General features: G+C 34.9%; 1 protein-coding gene across 6 annotated transcripts in view; it reads right to left on the reverse strand.

The window, feature by feature from the left end:
• Nucleotides 1-18,520, reverse strand: part of PPP4R4 (protein phosphatase 4 regulatory subunit 4) — a 110,421-nt gene that overhangs the window by 46,323 nt on the left and 45,578 nt on the right. For 2 of the 6 annotated variants that reach the window (XM_023205330.1, XM_023205329.2), the window contains exons 4-7: nt 7,517-7,664; nt 6,937-7,010; nt 1,755-1,861; nt 818-925 (exon numbers count right to left, since the gene is read on the reverse strand). In XM_023205330.1, the coding sequence (XP_023061098.1) occupies nt 818-925; nt 1,755-1,861; nt 6,937-7,010; nt 7,517-7,664 (437 nt within the window). Of the gene's footprint in view, nt 1-817; nt 926-1,754; nt 1,862-6,936; nt 7,011-7,516; nt 7,665-10,397; nt 10,759-10,865; nt 10,970-18,520 lie in introns of those variants that run through there. The other 4 variants (XM_023205331.2, XM_023205332.2, XM_023205335.1 and 1 more) reach the window with 4 other exon arrangements.

Consider the following 18,520-nt stretch of genomic DNA (forward strand, 5'->3'; position numbering starts at 1 on the left):
CCCTTTAATATCATACTTCTAAGACTGAAATGATATCAGTTCTTATGGGTGAGGAAACTGGCTGCTATGTCCCTCCTGGAGCTTCAGGCACCCATAAAACAAGGAGAGCAACAAAACAAATATTGGAAGCCTGAAGTTGCACAGAAGCTATAGAAAGGCTTCCATTAGAGTGTAGTCAGCCCTCAACATCTGCAGGTTCTGCGTCTGTGAATTTAACTAACCATGAATAGAAAATATTAAGAAAAAAAATTTCTTCTTTACTGAACATGTACAGACTTTTTTTCTTGTCATTATTTTCTGAACAATACAGCATAACTATTTACATAGCATTTATATTGTATTAGGTATTATTAGCATCTAGAGATTATTTTAAACATGTGGAAGGATATAAGCAAGCCATATGGAAATACTACACTCTTTTATATCAGAGACTTGAGCATCCTCAGATTTTGGTATCCAAAAGAGGTCCTGGAACCAAGTTCCCAAGGACATGGAGGGACAACTGCAATCCCACCTGAAATGACCCAATAATACAGTCAAAGAATAGCCAGTCAAACATATTCCAAGTATGGTTTATATTGGGATATCTTTCATTTCCTGAATCTGGGTGTCTGGAATAATAACTAAGCAACTAAGATGAGAATAAAAGAAATTAACATTAATCAAATACCTACCACCATGCTAAGCACATTCCTCTTTATCTCTTTTAATCCAGACATAGAGGAGGTACTTGTTATGATCATTTTTAAAGATCAAATATGGCCTTTCGATGGCATGCTTTCATGGAAATGGCATAAGGAATTCAAAGTATACCTACCCAATGCCCTGAGCTATATTTTCTAATTGCCGACACATACAAGATCGGACTTCATATTCTACATCCTGACAGAGTGATTTTACCAGAGGAAGTATTTCTCGCTTAATGCTGAAGTCGGGGAGAAAAGAAACATGCAAATGAATGAGTGTTTCAGAATAATATTCTCAAACAATTATCAATAAAATCTTAACTCACCTTAATAATAACAAATGTACTTTAATAGCAAAAATAATACTTTACAATGTATTTCATATATGTTATTAAATTTGGATGTTATTAGCTACTTATTAAATTTGGATGTTATTAGCTACTTGTAAATTATGTATACCACAGTCTTTTAAAAATAATGGTTAATTTTGGATTGGCAGTTGAAATGTCTATAGCTAAGATAAAAGGCTGTAGCAGTGGAATTATCTGAGTCTAGCAACCATCAACCAAAATATTCTTCAGCTTTACTCTTGTATCACAGTTACACAACATTCCATTCTTTTCATCTGGTATTTAATAAGTAGGCAAGAAGTAGCACATGAATTATAAACATGCTCCATAAACCTCAAAATAAGTTAGATTATTCAAAATAACAAATTCATAACAATAGTGTATAAAAGCAGAAATTCTATCTTTATGCTGTTTGCCCATTTTGAAAGTCAAAAAGGTAATGCCATTTTATCCTCAAAACTATATTTGGTATGAGATAGGGAAGATTAAGATAGGAAGTAGGAAAATAATTTAGCTTATCAATTCTGAAAAGTTATGAGATTGAAAAGAAAGGCATCTGAATAAGTAAATTCTGTCATGAGAATTCTATAAAGTTAAAATAGTTAAGATAACTAAATTTGTATGCAGTATGAAATAATACAAATATATTGTTATACAGTCATTACACATTTTAAATCAATGTAATAAAGTAGACCAAAAATTACACACAAATACTCACGTGTGGGCATCAAATTTGTTGGTCAATTTTCCTAAAATTTTACAACTAACTAAACGAGACTGGACTGTTTGGGAAAGTTGTGCCTTGGAAACAAGTGGATTCAAAATCTAAAGAGAAAATTTAGAGAAAAAAATTCACAAAATTTTATACATTCATGCCACTCATGTCAGCTACTTCCTTCAGAGTATTTTAATGTTCTAAATATTTTTAAAGAACCTGAATTACAATTTGAGGTTCATGACTCAATAACTTGGATTATTTTGTCTTCTGAGTTATTAAGGTAAAGATAATTACAAATTATGCAATTAAAACAATTAGAAAAAAACTAAAGTAAAGTTTACGGTGATTTTACAATGCTCTGTATGCACAGATAAAAGCAGAATTTTGAAATATATATTTTAAAAAGAAAAAAGCAAATTAATGACTAAATACCTTGAAATGTATTTTTATTCCATATAGATTAATTTTTTATATTTATATTTATCCTAATGGGATGAAAAACATAGCTTCAAAAAAATCCTATTAAATAATTATGTCATTTGAATACAATAAGCCAAGTCTGATGATGCATTATGTATATACTGGGCACTCAAATACTACAACAGCCTGACAGACTATAAAAATCTATGAAGATCAGACCCTGATTCCAGTCCCAGTTCTTTAGTTTGTCCAAATACTCTCGCTATTTCTCTATTTTTTTTTCTATTTTTTTTTTTATTTTGTTCTTTTCCAATCTTTTTTTATTTATTTATTTTTTTATTATACTTTAAGTTCTAGGGTACATGTGCATAACGTGCAGGTTTGTTACATATGTATACTTGTGCCATGTTGGTGTGCTGCACCCATCAACTCGTCAGCACCCATCAATTCGTCATTTATATCAGGTATAACTCCCAGTGCAATCCCTCCCCCCTCCCCCTTCCCCATGATAGGCCCTGATGTGTGATGTTCCCCTTCCCGAGTCCAGGTGATCTCATTGTTCAGTTCCCACCTATGAGTGAGAACATGCGGTGTTTGGTTTTCTGTTCTTGTGATAGTTTGCTAAGAATGATGGTTTCCAGCTGCATCCATGTCCCTACAAAGGATGCAAACTCATCCTTTTTTATGGCTGCATAGTATTCCATGGTGTATATGTGCCACATTTTCTTAATCCAGTCTGTCACTGATGGACATTTGGGTTGATTCCAAGACTTTGCTATTGTGAATAGTGCCGCAATAAACATAACGTGTGCATGTGTCTTTATAGCAGCATGATTTATAATCCTTTGGGTATATACCTAGTAGTGGGATGGCTGGGTCATATGGTACATCTAGTTCTAGATCCTTGAGGAATTGCCATACTGTTTTCCATAATGGTTGAACTAGTTTACAATCCCACCAACAGTGTAAAAGTGTTCCTATTTCTCCACATCCTCTCCAGCACCTGTTGTTTCCTGATTTTTTAATGATTGCCATTCTAACTGGTGTGAGATGGTATCTCATTGTGGTTTTGATTTGCATTTCTCTGATGGCGAGTGATGATGAGCATTTTTTCATGTGTCTGTTGGCTGTATGAATGTCTTCTTTTAAGAAATGTCTGTTCATATCCTTTGCCCACTTTTTGATGGGGTTGTTTGTTTTTTTCTTGTATATTTGTTTGAGTTCTTTGTAGGTTCTGGATATTAGCCCTTTGTCAGATGAGTAGATTGCAAAAATTTTCTCCCATTCTGTAGGTTGCCTGTTCACTCTGATGGTAGTTTCTTTTGCTGTGCAGAAGCTCTTTAGTTTAATTAGATCCCATTTGTCAATTTTGGCTTTTGCTGCCATTGCTTTTGGTGTTTTAGACATGAAGTCCTTGCCCATGCCTATGTCCTGAATGGTACTACCTAGGTTTGCTTCTAGGGTTTTTATGGTATTAGGTCTAACATTTAAGTCTCTAATCCATCTTGAATTAATTTTCGTATAAGGATTAAGGAAAGGATCCAGTTTCAGCTTTCTACTTATGGCTAGCCAATTTTCCCAGCACCATTTATTAAATAGGGAATCCTTTCCCCGTTTCTTGTTTCTCTCAGGTTTGTCAAAGATCAGATGGCTGTAGATGTGTGGTATTATTTCTGAGGACTCTGTTCTGTTCCATTGGTCTATATCTCTGTTTTGGTACCAGTACCATGCTGTTTTGGTTACTGTAGCCTTGTAGTATAGTTTGAAGTCAGGTAGCGTGACGCCTCCAGCTTTGTTCTTTTGACTTAGGATTGTCTTGGCAATGCGGGCTCTTTTTTGGTTCCATATGAACTTTAAAGCCGTTTTTTCCAATTCTGTGAAGAAACTCATTGGTAGCTTGATGGGGATGGCATTGAATCTATAAATAACCTTGGGCAGTATGGCCATTTTCATGATATTGATTCTTCCTATCCATGAGCATGGTATGTTCTTCCATTTGTTTGTGTCCTCTTTTATTTCATTGAGCAGTGGTTTATAGTTCTCCTTGAAGAGGTCCTTCACATCCCTTGTAAGTTGGATTCCTAGGTATTTTATTCTCTTTGAAGCAATTGTGAATGGAAGTTCATTCATGATTTGGCTCTCTGTTTGTCTGTTACTGGTGCATAAGAATGCTTGTGATTTTTTGCACATTAATTTTGTATCCTGAGACTTTGCTGAAGTTGCTTATCAGCTTAAGGAGATTTTGGGCTGAGACAATGGGGTTTTCTAAATATACAATCATGTCATCTACAAACAGGGACAATTTGACTTCTTCTTTTCCTAAATGGATACCCTTTATTTCTTTCTCTTGCCTGATTGCCCTATGAGGCAATAATTAATAATCTACCAACCAAAAAAAGTCTAGGACTAGATGGATTCACAGCTGAATTCTACCAGAGGTACAAGGAGGAGCTGGTACCATTCCTTCTGAAACTATTCCAATCAATAGAAAAACAGGGAATCCTCCCTAACTCATTTTATGAGGCCAGCATCATCCTGATACCAAAGCCTGGCAGAGACACAACAAAAAAAGAAAATTTTAGACCAATATCCCTGATGAACATCGATGCAAAAATCCTCAATAAAATACTGGCAAACCGGATTCAGCAGCACATCAAAAAGCTTATCCACCATGATCAAGTGGGCTTCATCCCTGGGATGCAAGGCTGGTTCAACATTCGCAAATCAATCAACGTAATCCAGCATATCAACAGAACCAAAGACAAGAACCACATGATTATCTCAATAGATGCAGAAAAGGCTTTTGACAAAATTCAACAGCACTTCATGCTAAAAACGCTCAATAAATTCGGTATTGATGGAACGTACCTCAAAATAATAAGAGCTATTTATGACAAACCCACAGCCAATATCATACTGAATGGGCAAAAACTGGAAAAATTCCCTTTGAAAACTGGCACAAGACAGGGATGCCCTCTCTCACTACTCCTATTCAACATAGTGTTTTTTTTTCTTTTTAAGACGGAGTCTCACTCTGTCGCCCAGGCTGGAGTGCAGTGGCCCGATCTGGGATCACTGCAAGCTCCGCCTCCCAGGTTCACACCATTCTCCTGCCTCAGCCTCCCGAGTAGCTGAGGCTACAGGTGCCGCCACCACGCCCGGCTAATTTTTTTTTTTTTTGTATTTTTACTAGAGACGGGGTTTCACCGTGTTAGCCAGGATGGTCTTGATCTCCTGACCTTGTGATCCGCCCGCCACAGCCTCCCACAGTGCTGGGATTACAGGCGTGAGCCACCACGCCCGGCCATAATCTCGCTATTTCTAATCTCCAGTTTCTCATCTATTTAAAATGGAAATTAGAATATGTCCCACTAAGATCTCTTTAATTTCTAAAATTCTATGACTCTTATAGTCAACTGGCTTGTTTCCTCTCAAAGTAGCTGGAATTACTGAATATGCATTGATAATTTAGAAGTGAAAAGTTTAGAATTACATATCTAAAATCTTTGAAACCACATGTTAAATAATATGGTATTCTAGAGTAAAAATTGCATTATACAGCATATTGCTTTTCAAAAAATATAAAATTCACATGTCTATATTATGTTCAACATTTAAATATGCATAATCATCTAGATGTTTGGCATCAGATGGTATGCAAACATCCTTATAACTAGAAAATCTTCCCATTTTCAAGCCAATATTTAAGCATTGTGATAGGACCATAAACTGCATGAAGACAAAGAAAGGACAAAGATATTTAATGAAGTCAGTAGAGGACATTTCATTGGCTGATGACTCTTTTTTTCAATCATGACATATTTGGAAAGAAATATATATATAGAAATAATGTTCAAAGAATACAAAATCTTTTCATTAGTGGATACATTTCCTTTCCATTTTCTTCTTCTTCTCTCATTGTAATTTATTTAAAATCTTTAGGGAAGAGTGTGCTGTTCAATGTTGAAAATTAACAGGCAAACAATATGTTGGGAATAATATTTGTAAGTATAACAAAGAATTGGCAACCATAATAGGTAAATAGCACATATAAATAGTGATTAAAGGATAGGATCAAACAATTGCAAAGGAATACAGAGAAACTGATATAAATGTGAGAAAATATTCAATAGCACAATAATTTTAAAATTCCAATTAAAATGTAATTCCATTTTTAGCCCATTAAATGTAATAGAAACACTCTTGCTCATAAAAGTCCAGGAAAAGAGCATCTGTGAAGTCGAAAGTTTAAGAATATTAATGCCCTCTGATCCATTAATTCCTTTTTGAAAGCTACAATTAAATAAATTATCTGAAAAACAGGAAGAGCTCTACAGAAATGTTCATTAATGTCCTATTCAATAGTAAAATATAAGCCTGAAAACAGGCTTAAATGTTTAACAAGTAAAATATTCTGCAGCTACTACCAAATGAGTTTAAAATAATACAGGAAAGTAATGCTAAATGAAAAACAACCATATATAAATTCAGTATGATCACTGATAAGGCAAGCAGCAACCACATATAGGAAAAAATTTGAAAGGAAATACATTAGGACCTTCAAAGTGGACAAGTACAGAACTATGAATTCTCTTTTCTTCCTTCTATATTTTATATTTCTTAAATTTTCTACAACGTGCACATGTTACCTTCAAAATGAAAAACAACTTTCTTTTTTAAAAACCATTTTTGACAATAAACCTTTAAAAAAAAAAACCTTACAGTGACTTACTCATTAGTATTTACCCCATGAAAGTATTACCTCATGCCGTAGGGTTTCTTTTGGCAATACTTCTATAACAGACAGAAGAGTTTCCAGCCATGCATTGCTGACACCTGGTTGACACAGATAAAACATACTAAATTAAAAGTCTCACTTCAAATTCTGTTTCAACTCATCCATTAATAGTTACAATAGCACTTAATGATAAAATGGAAATAATTATTTTCATTACTCTTCTAAAAAGTTTCTCTATTATTTTGTCTCAGTCAACATCTAGAAAATTTTTATATTTTTAAAAAATAGTATTGGTAAGATATCTTTAAAGCAAGGTTTGCTGTTTTATTGTACAAACTTAAACATGACTGCTAGAAAAGGAAAAAAACTAAGAAGAAAGTATAAATCATAAGATGAATTAATGAGTCTTCAGTTTCCAAGGATATTAAATTTTGTAGGTTTTATAAGAAGACAGCCATAGCTATTTTAAGTCATTCCTCTGCTCAACTCCTAGGCACCATGGCCTTACTCAGTTATCCTCATCAGGCTAACAGTATTTATATAATATCATGGTCATACACAAAAAACAATAAACAAGTATATAATTAAGCATTATTTCCCTGACCTGTGTCCCTGTGCTCCAGATGCAGGAGAATGACTTGGAGGAACGAGTGGGTATATGAATGAATTGACACTGATTCATCCTGCAGAATGGTCAGAAATGACACCGCAGCCGTTAACTGCATTTCCACTCCTGCAACATGCAGGGCTTCCTGTATAATCAGAAAGAGTTTTCTATTTACATAGATGAGAGATCACAAATTGTAATTTTTAAAAATCCAAGGTTATAGAAACTAAACAGTCATATTCCACAAAATTAGATATATGACCTTTAAGGATATGTACTTATTACTTTATTGAAGAGAACTATATTAATCTGCTCCTGATCATTTAACTTATTAGACTACACAAAATTTAAGTGTCTTAGGATTTTATAAGATAAAGTAACTTTCCATCACTTTATTGAATAAAAAATATAAACAGTACATAAACCTTTAAGCAACAGAGTAGAAACTTTTGATAGATTTTAATTTCTGTTTTCCTGTTTGGATTGTGACAGTTTGTCATCCTACCTAGAACAATGTCAAAGCTCAGACAATCACATGTGTTTCCATTATTTGTATTTGTGTTTCAAAAAATAAACATCATACATTCTACTATTAAAAATACACTTGAGTATGCAAATATATTTCCCCTTTAAACAACTGAAGAGAACATAAATTACCATGAAGTAAACTGTTTTCAAAAGAAATTTTCTTAAGAATATGCTTTAAAAATTAATTATATTCATAGCCATCTCCATTTACCATTTAAAGAATTTTAAAATGTATATCCAAAATTAAAACCTACATTATAGTATGTTTTCAACACACCAAAAGGTCAAAAAAACTATCTTTCTACATAAGCCTCAAAGATATTACCTATACCTCTCTATGAGAGAGAGAGAGCGTGAGTGTGTGTGTGTGTGTGTGTGTGTGTAATGTGAAGGCAACCAGAAGTATTACTTGTTTAATCAATTATGGCAATAATGAAAATTTCACTTTTGTGCCTATTTTATAATATAATAAAGCCAGTAGAACCTGGAACTTAGTCATAAAATAAAGTTTCACATCAGTGATCTTAGGAATATTAATCCTTCTGCATTATTTCCTAATCTATAAAATATGAGTTATAGCAACATCTTCATGGAGATTTAAATCATTTAAATAGAACTTTTATGATTTATCAACTTGTGCAAAATGAACATTTAAATAATTGCCATTGTATATCCACTGTCTTCTGTCTACATTACCCTTGGATATCTAGTTGGAATCTCATTTGCTCACACCTTTACTGATCTCTCCCTAAAACCTGCTCCTCCTGTAATCTTCCTCATCCTGATAAATGGTAAATGACATCTGCCCTTCCAGCTGCTCAGCCCAAAACCTATGGGGTCATCCTTAACTCCTCTCAATCCCTCACTCCCCACAGTCAAAAGGCCAATAAATTCTGAAGGGTCTACCTTCAAAACAGATCCAAAATCTGAACACTAGTCACCTCTCCTGTTGCCACCCTAGTCCAAGTCACCATCTTCTCCAGCCTCAATTACTCAAAAAACCTTTAATCAGTCCCTGATTTCATCACTGTCCCTCTACTATCCATTCTCTACACTGTAGCCTAAGGAATTATTTTAAGAAATCAGTCAAATAATGTCACTTTTCTGCTCAAAACTCTCCAATGGGCTTCCATCTCACTCAAAGGAAAGGTCAAAGTCCTTTTAACGACTTACAGTAAGTGTTCTCAGTTCCCCTTTTCCTGGATTTCCATATAGCTGGCTCCCCTACCTCTTTCAAGCCTCTACTCAAATACCACCTTTTCAATGAGGCCTTTCCTGATGACCCTACTTTGAGCTGAGGTCATCTCCTTACCCCAGCTCTCACTACCCGCCTTTACCAGTTTATTCATTACTATCATCCAATATACAACATGTTTATTTGTTTATGACCTATCTTTCACAACTGGACCACAAGCTTCATGTATCCCCATCTCCTAGCACACAGCAGGCGTTCAGTAAGCAGCTGCTGGGTGACTAAGTATCTCTTACCCTCTCACCTACTCTTTCTGTCTTGATGCTCTCTCCCTACACACACATTTTGCACATCTTCTAAAAAGTGGCTTCAAGAGATTTTGAGGTGAGTCCTAAAGATTAGGAACTGGCAGAATTAGACAGAAGGCAAAGCAAAAATGGATCACATAGAAATGTATTCTCAATCCTCTTTCTATCATGTCCACACTGCTGTCTTCCACTCTAACATCTCCATAAACACGATCTGGACCTATATATCCAGTCTTCTTGATTTAGCACAGTGGGACACTGCCAGTCATCACAATAGGAGATAACATAGGGATATCTACGGCAGAAGAAACAAAATAGTAAAGCACTTTGATAAAGGCCAGCGAGCTAATAACTGGCAACTCTAACAAACAATTGTCTACCAGATGCCAAAAACACTCCTAAGCACTGAATTCTTACTCACAGACTCTGCACTTCCATTCATCATTTATTAAGGCATGACTTAAAACAATGCTAAGCCTTCATGTATGGTGTGGAAGATCTGGCAGCGGCATTTCCTGTGGCAAATGTCTATGTGCTATGGTAAAAACCTACCACATATTAGAGTGGCTGTTTTTGTTTTATTCTAAACTTTTGTATCACACACAAAAACATTATTTTACACATTTTTTCAACCAAAAGCCAATTACATATCATAAGAGTTCTTGGCTGAGAGAAAGAGGGTAAGAATGTTAGAGTATAAAGCAGAAGCAGTAATTGGTCTCTGAAATCAATCCTCCCATACCCCTTTGTTTTAGTGTTCCCAAAAGAAACATTTGTTCCACACTAACAATTTTGGGTTTGGAAAACACTTTTAAAAGATTTGATGTGGCCAGTATACATCACTTACAGGTTTCAGAAGGCACAGCTTTTATTTAGAAACAGAAAGGACTTTGCAAAGAAATATTAAAATCAATTGTGAGGGCCACAATGTACATTCCAGTTCACAAGAGTCTGTCAAATTCCAAGAGATGCAATTCTGCCCCCTCTTAAAGTCATTAAAGTCCTGGGTTTTGTACGTATGCAAACTTTATACAAAAGAAGAACATGAGAAGCTCTCCAACTTCATATCTTCTTACTGTATTACTTAGTCTTGACTCCCGCAGCAACATTTGCCCCAACTATTTTGCATTTAATTTTCGAAAAATCCTCAAGTCTTATCAGGATTTGGGTTTTTCTCTTGTTGTGCTGACTTCAACATCTGGGACTGTCCACTGTTAAGAAACCAGCACAGACTAAGAGATTTCATCACTGCTAAAAATCAACTGATTTTCTAAACATATTTTTCTGAAACATAATACAATAAGAGTTCAATACTTACCAGTAAGTGTTCTCCTCCACAGAGTCACACCCTCTGGACAAACATACGTGAGATCCATACTCTCTGGATAAGTAAGTGTGCATCCTCATGGACCTTGGAAGACACTGAAAAGTAAATTCCTGTATTGCTTAAGTGCATGCCTTAATGCCAGTTACCATTCCTCTTACATTACTATAGTATGGCTGGCATCCCAATTTGAATTCCTCAGAAATGAAATGAGACATTAAGAGTTAATGGTACATTTCCAAGTTTTAAAAACTGTACCCATTCAAGGAAGAAAAGCGTAGTAAACATGTCTGTGTTTAAATTCGCTCTTTAGTTAGCATGAGTGGTGCAAGAAAGCATTTTGTAAAACAACATAATACATTCCTTGCAGAGAGGGAAATAGCTCTGTCTCCAACAAGCCCGTATTATATCCATCAGGAAGATATTTCTCCTTACAATACACAACATAGAAAGCATTAAATAAATCATTGGCTTACTCCAAAAGAGCAAGTGTTTAAGTTTCACAGATTCTGAAAAGAATCTTATTGAATAAAACTGAAAAATATATTTATCATGAATAGTGCTAGTAAAAAAAAGTAAAGGAACTCTAAAATTACAAAATATCTGTGTATTTTTAGAGACAGTATTGATTATTTTGAAATTGAATAATAGGGACTTCTATATTAAAATACTGAATATCTGGGACATATAAAATATCTAGGGTATTAAAGATTATAAATGTGGGAGCTTTTAGTAATTAACATAATAGTGTAACAGCCCTCATTATAAAATCATATTTATAAAAGACTTTCAAATAGGTTAAATATGAATAACTGAAATACGCCAGGTTCTAAGATACCTTTAATGATTAAACCTCGTTATTTTCCCTATCCCTGATTGCCACATTCCACCACTAAAATAAAGGGTGTAAAGGACTAGATGAGATCACTGAAAATCAAAATCTGAGAGGGAAAATGAAGTGAAGACAATAAACAGAAATAACAAAGGGAGATATGTTTTACCATTCCTAAGTTTGTATTTCAGTGACTAGCAAGGTTCATGAGGAGGTACACATAAAAATATCCTTAAGAACTCTTTCCATAAAGGAAATACCAATAGTAAGTATCACGTAACTATTGTAAATGTACAATAAAATATGCTGCCATGCAAAATCATAAGAACACCAAAACAAACAAATCAATTTGAACCATGGTTTTGCAACTGAGCCTTCAGGCTGCAGTACTCTGCTAAGTCATTTTTAAATGTAATAAATTAGAATCACAGGAATTTCATAATTTAGGCTTAAAATATGTAAATAAGCTGCAATTCAAAACTTTGCAAAGAAAGGATATGCTTTTCAAAGAAGTATCTTTTTAATGGATGTTACAGCTATAAAGAACCATTCCTTCCAAATGATTCACTGTAGTAATATTTAATTAATTCAATATTTTTTCCAAAAATTATATACAGTTCTCTTAGAAAAAAAGCAGCCATGGAAAGTCTAGCAAATATCTATAAGCAAGAGGAAATAGGACTTTTTCCCCCCAAGTCAGTCATAATACTTCTACCTTCTATCCTAATCTCTCTCAAAAGTAGCCCAAAGAAGATCTAATTCTGAAGATAATATCATTTTAATTTCATTCAAGTCCCAGCATCATACTATGTATTCTGGGAAATTGGAAAGAAGCCAAGGATAAGGATCTCTTCATTTGAGTGATTCCTGTTGACTATATACGCTCACTCAAATGCTCAGTTATGTTCAAGGCACTGTGCTGCTAGGTGCTAGAGACCTAGAGACCCAGCAATAAGCAGGACTAACAATGTACAGACACTTAACTGCACTAGCAGTAGAGTCTTACTTAACCTGATTTCAGGTACTAGATGATTTGAAGCTGGGCTGTCCTCCCCTGCAAAGGACAGTCTATTCAGGATTGCCCTTATTCCTACTGCAGAGGGGCTTACTAGGGACTCTGCAAGGCTGTCAGAGAAGTCACTTAGGCTCTCAGTCCCTCAAGACCCTCTTCTAGAATCAGCAAATACCCCCAGGCCCAAAGCAGGCCCCAAATTACATGCTCACTTTTCTGGGTATTTGTTGTCTCTTCGATCTTGGAAGGGTAATGTTTTACTACCTTGTTACTTTCCATGGGCCTGTATGCAGATGATTTTTATGTTTTGTTCAGCTTTAAAAATTATCCTTGCCAAGAGAGTTGATTAGAGTTACCTAGTCTGCCTTTATTGAAAGAGGAAGTTCCCTTTCCCTTTCCTGTTATTATTCCTTCTTGATTTAATCTTAAAATGAGATTAACCCCAACATTTCTATTTATATACCTGCATAGGTTCTCTGTGCACACATACCCCTCTACCATACCCTGTCACCATCTCCACATCCACATAGATCAACTGATTGTTTTTTAACGATACATTAGAAGTAATCAGGAACTTAAAATTAAATATTTTGCCAAAACCCTTGTGATATATGTCCTCAATTTACACTTCTAGTTCTTAAGCTTCCTTATTTTCTTGGTGTAAAATTATGTTTCCAATAGCAGTTCTCCACTTTTGGTCTTCATTTTCTCTGCAGACAATCTCTTCCACACAAATGACTTTAAATGTAATCTGTATAAATTTTACTTATTTATTGGCAGACCTGTTCAGAGTATCAGATCTGAATACACAATTCTCTGCAATCTCTACTTCGGATGTCTCAAAGGTGTCTCAAAGGCAACAAGTTCAAAATTGAGCTCATGGTATTTCCTCGGACACCTGGGCCTCCTCCAGTCTCTTGTCCTAATGTGGGCTTTCTCTGGTTTCCTATCTTAGTGTGTGCCACTGCTACCCACCTGGTTTACAAACCAAGATTTCAGGAGTTATCCTTGATACTATTGGTTTTTTATTGCTCATATAGTCCTGGTTTTCTTAATCTATTTCTTTAATCCACCCACCTCTCCAACCAGACTACTCCCACCCTAATCCAAGCTATTTTGAAGGTTTGCTCAGGTAAGGGTAACAGATTCCAAGTGATCCTCACCCACTACATCCCTTCCATTCCATCCTACATCACTCTTTTCTGATTCATTTTTGACTTTACAGTCAGCATGAGATTTCAAAGCATTTAAAACTATAATTTGAATATTCTCTTACATAATGCACCTAAGGATCTGCATAATTTAGGCTTTTTCACTGTCTCAGCAACTCCTCTTGCTTTATGCTCTAGGCACACTGATTTTCTCTCAGTTCTTTAAATCTGCATTCAATCTGCATGCTTCTCTTTCCTTCTCAATGCTGGGAATGTCTGCTTTCCTGTCTCTCCTTATCTTGCCCTTCGTCTAATTATTTCTCTTCATACATGTCAGCTGTCACTTCTCGGCAAAGCCTTCTCTAACACCCCAGAGGAGATTACCTGTTATTAGGTGTTCTTAGAGCATCTTGTACTTCTCGCTGTTAGCTGTTATTACAATTTTAGGTACAGAATTAACAGTGTAGTTAGAATGTAAGCTCCACCATCCTGCTACTGCTACTATAAACATAATGTCACACCAACAATTTGAAGCCCAGCTTCAAATCATCCAGTACCTGAAATCAGGTTAAGTAAGACTCTACTGCTAGTGCAGTTAGGTGTCTGCCAGAAGAAAACATATTCCTTTCATGAGAAAGACATCATCCTAGGCCTCAAACTATTTCTACAAAAGGTTTGTCAAATACAAGACCAAGCACATAATCAATAATTTCAACACACATGAGGAGATAATATAATAAGCAGAAACAATACAAAATATAAACATACCAAAAGGAGCTCCAGGTACTGGTGCTATATGATACATACATGGTTCAAGAGGATAAAAGATACAATTGAGAATTTCAACAGCAAATTCTCTAAGATATAAAAAACATGGCAGATTTTAAAGAGCTAAGTGGAAATTCTAGACTAGACAAATACAATAATCAAAATAAAAATCAGGTTAGATACAGATGAATTAGTGAGACAGAAGGTGTATTAGAATAAAACAACGACAAATCACAAACAGAAAAAAGGATGGAAATGAAAAAAAGAAGACAAAGGACACGGAAATACTATAAAAATGTCTAATATATATGAAATTGGAGTCTTAGAAGGAGGAGAGAGAGAAGATTAGGCAGAGGCACATGTAAAAAGATATCTGAGAATTTTCCAAACAAAGATAATTTGTTACCAGCAGACTTGTACTGAATACTAAAAGGTGTTCTTCAGGCAGAAAAAAAAAAAAAAAAAGATTCCAAATGGAAATACTATAGGTAATAAAAAGTGATAGATATGTGGGTAAATCTAAATAGATATTGGTTAGATAAGACAATATCTAGGAGACCTGAAATAGATAAATAAAATAGCTAGCAACAATAACATATAAGTCAGAAGAGGATTAAATAGAGAACTGTAAGGTTCTTCTTGTATTATTATTTAGGAAGACAGTAAAAACACCAGTGAAATTTGACTTTGATAATATGTCCTTTCTGTAATGTCTAAGGTCACTAACACAAGAAAAGTCAAAGAGTCTGTAACTTCCAAGCTAACAGAAGAGGGGGAAAGTGGAATAATAAAACTACTTAATCAATTTAAATAAAATAAATATGAGAAATAGAAACATAGAGCAGTTGGCAAAACAAAAAAGCAAATTGTAAGATGACCTAAGCAATTACATTAAATGTAAATGGGAAAATATTCTAATTAAAATACAGTGTGAGATTAGATTAAAAAATAAAATCCAATCATGTTGTTTACAAAATAAAATCTAAAACATCAGGAGAAGCCACAGAGTGGAAGAAGAAATTTCAACACATAACCAGAATATGTAAAGAGCATTATATCACTGAATGGTTATACCACAATTGACTTACCCATCAACGGTTGACTGATATTTGGGTTGTTTCCAGTTTTAGCTATAGCAAGCAAAGCTGCAATGAACATTCATATATAAGACTTTATATGAAAAGATGCTTCATTTTCTCTGAATCCTTAGGAGTTAAATAGCTGAGTAATATAGCAGATATATGTTTAAATTTTTGAGATCCTGTTTTCTAAAGTTGTTGTGCCATTTTACATTCCCACCAACAGTGTAAGGGAGTTTGAGTTGCTCCACGATCTTCCACAATACTTTGTATGGTCAATTGTTGTTTTTGGTTTTTTTGTTATTGTTAGTACAGATATTTTAACAAGTGTGTTGGAGACTTACTTGCATTTTCCTAATGACTAATGATGTTGAACATCTTTTCTTATGTTTACTGGCCATCTGCAAATGTTCTTTGGTGAAGCATCTTAAAAATTTTTCCATATTTCTCCCATTCTGACTTTTCATTCACTTAGTAGTGTCTTCTGAAGAACAGATCTAATTTATCAAATTTTTCTTCTAAGGATCATGGTTCTAGAGTCATATGTAAGAAACTTTTACCTAACCCAAGGTCACAAAGATTTTCTCTTATTGTTTCCTCTAGAAGTGTTAATAATTTCAGTCTTTAACATTTAGGTCTATGATCTATTTTATCTTTTGCATATGGAGCAAGGCATGGATTTATTTTTCAAACTGTTTTAGCATCATTTTTTGAAAAGCCTATCCTCTCTATAATGAATTGCCTTTGCCCCTGTGTCAAAAACAAACTGACAATTTGTGAGGTAGGTGTGAGACTTTTTAAACTTTCTCTATGTCTCATTGATTACTTTATCTGTCTTTACACCAATCATACAGTATTAATTGCTGTGGCTATATATTATGTCTTGAAATCAGGTAATATAAGTCCTCCAATTTTGTTCCTATTTTTCAAAGTTGTTTTGCTATTCTAGGTCCTTTACAGTCTCATATTAATCTTAGAATTAGTCTGTCATTTCCTACAAAAATCTAATCTACTTGAATTTTGATTATTTTGCATTAAACATATGCATTGATCTGGGGCAAACTGATATCTTAACAATATTGAGTCTTCTGATCCATGAATATGATCTACATTTCAGTTCACTTAGTTCTCTCATTATTTCCTCTCAGAAATGTTCTATAGTTTTCAGTTTATAGATCTTATGTAACATTTACCAGATTTATCTCTAAGTATTACATATTTTAATGCTATTTTGATAGTTTAAGAAAAACTTCAATTTCCAATTGTTGGTTGCTGGTTTGTAGAAATGCAATTGATTTTTGTACATTGATCTTGTATCCCACAACCTTTCTATACTCGCTTGGAAGTTCCAGTATTTTTCTTTTGTAGGTTCCTATGTATGATAATGTTATCTGAGAAAAAAAGATAGCTTTACTTCTTTCTCTGTAATGTGAATGTTTTTTCTTTTTGTTGCCTTACTCTACTGGCTAGAATGTCCAGTATACTGTTAAACAAAAGTGGTAAGAGCAGACACGTTTGGCCTTTTCCTGATCTTAGGAAAAAGTCTTTCACCTTTAAGTGAACCTGTAGGTTTCTCACAGAGGAAGCGCCCATCTATTCCTAGTTTACTGAGTTGTGGGGTTATTTATTTACGTATTTATTTATGAGATGGAGTCTCGCTCTGTCACCCAGGCTGGAATGCAGTGGCACAATCTCAGCTCACTGCAACCTCCGCCTCCCAGGTTCAAGCCGTTCTCCTGCCTCAGCTTCCCAAGTAGCTGGGATTACAGATGCCCACCACCATGCCCAGCTAATTTCTCTATTTTTAGTAGAGACGGGGTTTCACCATGTTGGCCAGGATGGTCTCGACTCCTGACCTCATGATCTACCTGCCTCGGCCTCCCAAAGTGCTGGGATTACAAGCAAAAGCCACCACAACAGGCCTGATTTTAAGACAGGGTCTCACTATCTTGCTTAGACTAGACTCAAACTGCTGGGCTCAAGAGATCCTCCTGCCTCAGCCTCCTAATAACTGGGATTACAAGTGTGCATCATCACACCAGGCTAAGATTTTTTTTTCCAGAAATAGTTGTTGGATTTTATCATATACTTTTTCTAAATCTACTGAGATTAGATGGTGGTGTTCCTTTTTTAGTTTTCTGATAAGATGATTTATACTGATTAGTTTTTAAATTTTGAAACAATCTTGAATTCCTGAGATAAACTCTGACTAGTCATATTGTATTATTATCCTTTTGATATATTGTTGGATTTGATTTCTCATTTTTTGGGTGTTTGCATCTACGCTCATGAGTATATATACATCAGGGTAATGTTTGGCCTGACAGTTTATCAGGAAGTTCTTACCTCCTCCTTTATTTTCTGAATGAATTTGTGTAGAATTGTTATTTCTTTTACATTTACCCTAATTTTTACCATTTCCAGTGTTCTTCATTTATTCATGTAAATCAATTTCCATCTGGTATCACATTACTCTCACCTAAAGAATTTCCTTTACAACCGAGTGCGGTAGCTCACACCTGTAATCCCAGCACTTTTGGGAGTGGATCACCTGAGGTCAGGAGTTCGAGACCAGCCTAGCCAACATGGTGAAACCCTGTTGCTACTAGAAATATAAAAATTAGCTGGGCATGGCAGCAGGTGCCTGCACCTGTTCCCAGCTACTTGGGAAGCTGACGCAGGAGAACTGCTTGAACCCGGAAGGCAGAGGTTACGGTGAGCCAAGATCATGCCATTGCACTCTAGCCTGGGCGGCAAGAGTAAAACTCCATCTTTAAAAAAAAAAAAAAAAAAAAAAAAAAAAAAAA

The sequence above is a fragment of the Piliocolobus tephrosceles genome, chromosome 6, assembly GCF_002776525.5.
Source record: "Piliocolobus tephrosceles isolate RC106 chromosome 6, ASM277652v3, whole genome shotgun sequence".
NCBI lineage: Eukaryota > Metazoa > Chordata > Mammalia > Primates > Cercopithecidae > Piliocolobus > Piliocolobus tephrosceles.